The sequence below is a fragment of the Sinocyclocheilus anshuiensis genome, unplaced genomic scaffold (genome assembly GCF_001515605.1).
Source record: "Sinocyclocheilus anshuiensis isolate Anshui unplaced genomic scaffold, SAMN03320099.WGS_v1.1 scaffold62, whole genome shotgun sequence".
NCBI classification, from domain to species: Eukaryota; Metazoa; Chordata; class Actinopteri; order Cypriniformes; family Cyprinidae; genus Sinocyclocheilus; species Sinocyclocheilus anshuiensis.
In genome coordinates, this window is record NW_015544180.1 from 905,057 (window position 1) to 913,161 (window position 8,105).

Below are 8,105 nucleotides of genomic sequence, written 5' to 3' on the forward strand. Positions count from 1 at the left end.
GCGCTGTTGGTTGTGTGATATAATCCATCTGCAAGCTTTCTTTGCAGTGTTTCCGGGGCCTGTGTGTTTCTGTCCTTTTCTAGGGTAGGTCCTCGATGAGCACCCCCCTCTGCTGGATTCAGAAACCGGGTGCTCGACTTGCAGTGTTTACCTCACTCGTCGATGTTGTAATCAGCCGGTATGATAGCCCTGGTTTCGGCTTCATGCTTCCTGGATCATGCGGCCAGGTCACAGGCTTCTGCGGGAGCCTTCTTGATCATCAGGCCTCCGGCACGGCACGGCACTGCAAAATTTCCTGGATGTCCTGGCTGGGCTTATGCTTTCAGGCTGCCCTCTCTGATACTCCGTATCTAGGTCGCCCTGAGGGGCTTCCTGGTCACCAGGATATCCCCTCTTGCTGAGGCATCGAGCAGGAAGTATAGGTGGCATTTGCGAGAACCTTCTTGTGTAATGCTGTCTCAGGCAGTGCTCCCCTCGCCTCAGAGGGTTGTATTTGAGCTTGCCTCTCCCGTTTTGGCTCAGTACTTTCGGGTATCTGTGAACAGATGCTTGGGATGCTCTTAAATCCATGCTATGGTAAGTGCACACGCTAAGCTTTGTGCACTTTCTGAAATCCACATGGTGGTAAGTGTGCACACTGAGCACTTTACTCACTTTCTAAAACATAGTGGTAAGTGTGCACGCTGAGCACTTTGCACACTTTCTAAAAATTCACATAGTGGTAAGTGTGCAAGCTAGACTCTACGCACTCTCTGAAATCCTGTATGGTAAGGGTTATGCGTTATTAGCCTCGTTCCCTTTCTCTGAGTTGGCTTAGACTCCAGTACTTGGGCTCCACTCAACCAGTGTGTCTCTGTTGACACACTTTTGAAGCATCGCTCCCCTCACCATTGAGGGTTATTGTGAGCATGATGCTTCCTTTCGAGCGCTCGAGTTCTCTCCCCTTCTGAGTAGTTGGATTCCTCGCTCCATGGGCTGTACTCGTGGTAGTATTAGCAGTGCTCCCCTTTATCAAAGGGTTGCCTATGAGCACGCTACTCCTTTTCTGAGTTTGGCGTTCTCCTCTCACGTGAGAGTTGAGTTCTCTGTTTTCCCAGAGCACCTGGAACCGGCAGCATCAGGTGAACTAGGCCATTCCTCCACCTCTCTGATGCGCTGAGTTTTTTGGCTAGCTTGCAGTATGCTTACCCTTCTGATTTCTAACAATCATGCTGTAGGTCAAGCCCCCCTCTCGTTTGAGAGCTGGGTGTTGTGCTCCCTCAGCTAGGTAACTTACTGCTAGCCGTTCCAGCATTGGAACATGCTGTAGGTCGAGCCCCCCCTCTCGATTGAGAGCTGGGTGTGTTGCTCCCTCAGCTAGATACTTACTGCTAGCCACTCCAGCATTATACCTTAGATCGAGTTGATGACTTCTCAAACATATTGTTTTTGGGATGCACCATTTCCATCTATGGGCTGCTCTTTCAGAGTGCCACGAGGGCCCCTTAGAACGGTATCTTTAAAATCCATGTGAGAACTGGGTGTGTTGCTCCCTCAGCTAAGTAACTTACTGGTAGCTGTTCCACTTGATTATACCATAGATCAAGTTGATGACTTCTCAAACATATTGTTTTTGGGATGCACCATTTCCATCTATGGGCTGCTCTTTCAGAGTGCCACGAGGGCCCCTTAGAACGGTATCTTTAAAATCCATGATATGGTAAGTGCGCATGCGAAGTCCCTGTGCACTTTCTAAAATCCACGCTGTGGTAAGTTCGCACATCAAGCATTTTGCATTCTTTCTAAAAATCCTGTATGGTAGGGGTTACGCGCTGCGGCTTTTATATAGTAAAATATAAATATTACAACAATAAAATAAAATTTCATCATGAACATACATGAACAACAATATAACATTAAACCACAGACATTCCAAAATGACATTTCCCTTACATTCAACTTGAACGCGATATTGCAGTGATCTACGGCTCTGTGTATCAAATGCCGCTCCATCTGAAAGCACGTGATGGAGATTTACTATTCACAGAACCGTCTTTATTGACGAGATGCGCATGACAATCACAAGCGATTTATCGTGCAGCCCTAAGTTTGTTTGTTGATCACAAAGTATAAAATAGATGAGTGTAAAATTAAAAATGGACTTTTCAATACCAACCAGATACAATACTGATTTTGGCGGAAACTACATTTTTTTTTAAATGGCGTTTATCGCGTTTTGGAAACAAACTCTGCATATATATATATATATATATATATACTTTTAAGACAGCAGGGAGGTGACACAACCACACAGGCTTGATGGGGTAAATGGTAAAAACAACAACTCTGAATTGCTACAGAAAAATGAAAACTAATTGATGAATATAAATGGTGAAAGCAGGAAGATCCAGACCTAGAGGTGTAACGTTGACTGACTATTCAATGGTAAGATCCTGAGAGGGGAAAAACTATCAAAGGATGGGAAGACAGTGTCAGTGAAGGTGGTTGTGAATGTGTGTAGATTTGTGTTAGTTACAGGATCGGAGAATGACACTGTTCCTCTGTCACAGTCCAGATTCACTCTCACACGCTCAAGATATTGTTTAATATGAAAACCAGACCGTTCATAAAGTCCATACTGATCATACTGCACACTCCAGACATCAGTGTTATAGAAATCACACCCCTTCCTTTGGTTTGATGCTGTAGTTACTCCAACACTCCAGTACTGACTCTCTTTAACCCCCACATCCCAGCAATATATTCCTGAGTTAAAACCCTCTGAACCCAGAACACAGTAATAATCATCAAATCTCTCTGGATTATCAGGAACTGGTTGTTTGCTCTCGCTCCATTTCACACTCGTCAGATCATCAGACAGGACGAGATCTGGATGAGCCGTGTTTGGATCCAGAATCACAGGAGTTGATGAGACACAATCAACAGCTGCTTTTATTCTGATGTTCATATAATGATCAAGAATGAAGTGAACACATAATATTATGAATTAGGACACTTGTGCTACTGATCAAACTATCTGATCACTGTAACTGTAAATATCATGTTCTTCTCTTGTTAATGGTTCACTTTGGTGTAGTTCCTCATTATTCACACATAATGCTAAAATCTGTAGATCTTCCCCCATGCATCATTTCCAGTGTGCGTGTGTAAGAGCTCAGATCTTCTCCAGACTCACTGTTCTGGACGATGTCCTGCATCTTCTTCCAGACTCTGAAGGGCAGGTTGCCCAAGTAACGCGGCACATCAATCAAAGCTCCAGAAGGCGTCTGTGGACCCGGCTGTGATGAGATCTGGACTCTGGAAGAACATTCAGGATCAGAACTGCAGTGGCTTTGGATCAGAAGCAGAGAGAGCAGAGACAGCAGCAGATCACTCACCTTTCCATTGAGACTGGAAACTCCTGCAGAACAAACACACAGTTTATCATCAACAACTCAATCAATCAATCAATCAATCAATCAATGATCTGAAATTAGACCTTCAGAAAGCAGACGTCACTGGCTTTCATCATCTCCTCCATGTCTTTGATCGAGTATGAAACAGCTGAGATGAGACTGTTGATCTCCTCCAGCTTCTCCTCCATCATCTGCTTCTTCTGCTCCTCTTCCTCCCTCAGTGCAGTGATTGTAGCTTCTTCTTCATCTCTGAGAAACTGATGAAGCTTCTCAAACTGCTGTTTAATCTGAGGCTCTGTGTGCTCAGCTTGAGACTGAAATCAAATCACATTAACAATCATCTCAATCGACACACATCACATCATCTACAGCACAAGTCTAATGTGCAGACTGAATTGATCTGTTAACCTTTCGATTTAAGTCCTTCTGCTTAAATGCTCTAAATTAGCTTTGTAGACAAATACGACTTGTGTCTATCTGTACAAATTAAGAAAGGTATTAACGCATAAAAAAAACGGTGTATTAAGGCAGGTGTTGGCCACACACACTGACTTGCTCAGAGAACCACACCTGAACCAGCGGGAAACTCCTCTGCCCCTTTTCCCTCAGTATCCCTCACACACACACACACACACACACACACACACACATGCAGGGAGTGAAGCAGCCTTTCCCCAAACATTTTATAACAAGACAACTGAATAAAGTCAATCTTACATTAAACAACAGCGACATTCAAATGCTGCAATACAATTGCTGATTTGGATTTTACTTGCTTTGTCTTGCATAAAAAATATTTTATTTGTAAAGATACTGAATCCAGTTACTATAATGTTAAAATATGTTTGTGCACTGTTTGTTTATAGACAGGTTATGGAGTCAGTCCCAGCATCTTTCGGTTATGAGTGAAACGTATAGGGTGGCGGTCTGAGGTTCGCAGTTCCCCCGCTGAACACGAGCTCAGCTCCAGAGATCCAGCAGCGTTACAGTGGAAACAGGAGTTGATTAAACTTGAATTACTTTTAAATGTAAATGTTTTTTTACTTCTAATAAAGGAATATATGATATAAACACAGTGGTGGTGTAGTGCAGGGCTTAAAAACGGAAGAAGAAAAAAATCAGTCGGTTCACTCAGAGCAGAATCGATATTTTAACGTTTCTGTTCCTGCGTTCCTCTGTGTTATTACCGTTCCGAAACTGGTTCGGGTAGAAGAAATACCGGTTAATAACGTTATGTTTTGAAAACAATTTTCTTTGCCTGTAATAATAATAATAATAATAATAATAAAGTACAGCGTTTTCTTTACTCAAAAAGAAAAAAAACCCGGAAGAGATCTGGTAACCAGCCTATGCGCTTAGTCACAACCAATACAGCATCATCTTTTCTAGATTTTGGCCAAATGTAGGCTACTATACAAAAGAAAAAAAAATCTATCAACACTTTAAATACATTAAAGTATTTTTAAGTTATTTAAAAATATTTGCTGCATTGTTAAAAAAACGCTACTTGTATAAGATTGCGTATAGAGAGTGTAAAAAAACATAGGTCGCGTATAGGCTCACATCGCATTTTATTAGCCCTATTACATTCAGAAATAATGTATGCTCAAATGCTGGTAGGCTAAAGCAAAATGCTTACAAGCATTATAAACAGTTATTAGTTTCTCTCCACAACAAATCCTCTAAAGTTAAGGCTATGCGTTTAGGCTATAAAAACGTAAATAAAAAAAAACAAATTAATTTAAGGTGAAACTGATGCCTACCTCTCTCATTCGGCACAAATCCAAATGTTTCCATATTCGCGATGTAGGCTATCTATGCCAAAATATAATTTATTATAGGCTAGGCTTTGTACTTTCATCGACGTGAAACATCATCCTTTACATCGGCTATAACAGCACAGTGAGGCGCTGTTCACGCTGAAAGCAACAGATTGTACAACGGAGCAACGTAACTTTTTTTGCACCTTTAACTGTATTTTATTTTGATAATGAACAGGCTGCAACGTCGCAAAAATATGTTGTGTGTGCGACTGAGGCGCCAGCGCGATGGTCATACCAACGCTGGTTGGTTATACAGATAGAAGCAAGACATTATTCAAAACTGTCAAGCTTTTGCAAAATAAATAAAACTGTAAAGCTTTTGCAAAATAAAGAAAACTACTTTCTACTGTCTTGTTTTCCTTTCCGAGAACTTTGGAATGCGTCACACTGAACTGTAACTCAGCACATTTTTCTTTCGTTTTGTTAATCTGTCAATGATTTAAGTGAAATATATTTAGTGTATATGCCTATATTCCTTTTTTATGTAAGCCTATAGTTCCCTTTCGATACTACACTCGTACTGCGTCTTGCTAGACGCATATGGGAAAAAGCCTTTTTTCTCCTGAACTGAAGCCTTTTTTCATTCACGCAGTGAAACTGCACGGCCATTGGTTCGTGCAAAAACGAACCTATGGCTAGGCACGGAGCTGCACGAGCCTATGGTGACGAAGCCCGCCAAGCCTCCCAAAGCCCGCCAGAATGGGCGGGGCATCTGGCTATATAAGCGGGCGTTCGCCACAGGATTCTCAGATTTCTTCTCCTTCAGCAACGACTTTATGCTCATTGCTGATCCTGAAAGCCTGCTCGCCGTTAACATGCCTCGCAGCTGGATTGAGACCTCCCTACTTGGCTGACCGGCTCTCTTCGTGCCTCAGCATCGCAGAAGTTCCGGTCCTGTTCCCCTGCCGCCATCCGGCGATACTGAAAGTCACCTGTCTGGGCAGCCCCCACGCAGAGACTGTTCGCTCACTGAGACGGAATGCTCTCGTTGAGAGCATAAGTCTCGCCCTTCTCCACTTGTGGACTGCCTTCAGAGCCCCGCTCTCCCTTTTCTCCTCTCTCAGCGAGCCTCGGAGAGGGAAACAGCGGAGTCAGGGAATAAGCAACCGGGTTGACCGATCTCATGCCAGCACTGTGCCTGCGTGCTCTCTCTCCCCGTTGCACTCGCATCCGCCGCAGAAGGGCAGTGAGCTGCATGCTTACTGAGACAGAATGCTCACTCAGAGCACGAGTCTTGCTCTTCTCCTCTCGCGGACCGCCTTTCAGTGAAGGCAGCCCCGCTCTCCCGTTTCTCCTCTCTCAGCAAGCCTCGGAGAGAGAAACGGCAAAGCCTGGGAACTAAGCAACCGGGTCTGAGCGATCTCACGCCGACACAGAGCCTGCGTACTCGCTCTCCCCGCTGCGCTTCGATCCGTGTCTCACACTTAAGGATCAGTGTCCCTCTTTACGTCAAGCGGCTCTATCCTCCTAAGTAGATCGGAGCAGATGCTGCCACTGGCAGCTTCGAATTGTGTGTGTCACTATGACTGCGCTCACAGACACGGGTTGCTTTTACCACGAAAGCAGTCTGCCACTGTTCGTTCGTGTAAGGCGGCCCCGCAGCCCCGTCTCCCCGCTCTCATGTTTCTCTCCTCCCAGTTACCTTGGAGGAAGCAACGGCGAGTTCGCAGGTTGAGCGATCAGGCAGAGCAATTTCATGCCGACACACATCAGGCGTGCTTAATCTGCCAGTGTGTGTTACACGTGACAATCAGTGCTCCTCGTTTCACGAGCAGCTAAATCCTCCCAGGCAGATCAAAGCAAAACTCTGCCAGCTTCGCATTTGTGTGTGTGTCACTGAGTCCCGCCTCCCCCGCGCTTGTGTTTCTCTCCTCCCAGTTACTCGGAGGTAGAATTTACGAACTCGCGGGTATGAATGATAAGGCTTGAGTGATTTAATGCCGCCAAAGCCCCCGCATGCATCACTCTCAACGCAGCTCTTTGAACTGCCAGTGTGTTTACACGTGGGGATCGGCGCCCCTCATTGTCGAGCGGCTCAATCCTCCTGGGCGGTTTGGAGCAGAACGCTGTCTATTTGAACACGCCTCTCGCCTGGGCCACGCCCACGCTGAGGCTGCACTGCTGAGACAGACCGCTCTTACAATGACAGTTCATGTCTCGCTCTTCTTCGCTTGCGGCTCGACTTCTTCAATGAAAACGGCCCCACCCCTCATCCGCTACGAGCGGATTTGAGAGAATGCGCGCAGCATTTTTGATCAGCCAGAGTGTTTACACATAAAGATCACCAAAACTCCTCTTCTAACGAGTGGTTTGATCTTTTTAGGTGGATTAAAAGAGAATTCTGAGTGTGGGGTCCCCATACGGCGACCAGCCATTTAATCCTACCCACTGTCACACGGGCTGAGGCCTGTCGGTCCATCCCTGTAGTGCCAATCTGGGTGTTGGAGATAATAAAACGAGGTTATTCCCTGCAATTCGCTCGAATACCCCGCGATTCAGCTGCGTGGTTCCCACCTCAGCTTAGAGCAAAGACGCACACGTCCTGCACTCAGAGGTGATGAATTTGCTGGTGATAGGAGATGTAGAAAATGTTCCCCCAGCTCAGAGCGAGTCATGCTTCCACAGCCGCTACTTCCTCATCCCCAAATAAGATGGTGGCCTCCGGCCCATCCTCGATCTCAGACACCTGAATCACGCCCTCATGAAAAGGTCGTTCAGGTTGACTATTCTGAAACAGATCCTTGCGCGAATTCGCTCAGGAGACTGGTTCTTTTCGCTGGATGCATACTGGCCCCCCGCACTTTTACGAAGTGCATGGACGCGGCTCTCTCCCCTCTGAGACAGATGGGAATCCGCATTCTCAACTACCTCGACGACTGGCTCGTTC

The 8,105-nt window shown here is 45.4% G+C and overlaps 1 protein-coding gene across 1 annotated transcript in view; it reads right to left on the bottom strand.

The window, feature by feature from the left end:
* Positions 1 to 2,392: 2,392 nt before the first annotated feature.
* Positions 2,393 to 8,105, bottom strand: part of LOC107696359 (nuclear factor 7, ovary-like) — a 16,081-nt gene continuing 10,368 nt past the window's right edge. The window contains exons 4-7 of the mRNA XM_016496655.1: positions 3,479 to 3,709; positions 3,378 to 3,400; positions 3,176 to 3,297; positions 2,393 to 2,925 (exon numbers count right to left, since the gene is read on the bottom strand). Of these exons, the coding sequence (XP_016352141.1) occupies positions 2,393 to 2,925; positions 3,176 to 3,297; positions 3,378 to 3,400; positions 3,479 to 3,709 (909 nt within the window). The remainder of the gene's footprint in view (positions 2,926 to 3,175; positions 3,298 to 3,377; positions 3,401 to 3,478; positions 3,710 to 8,105) is intronic.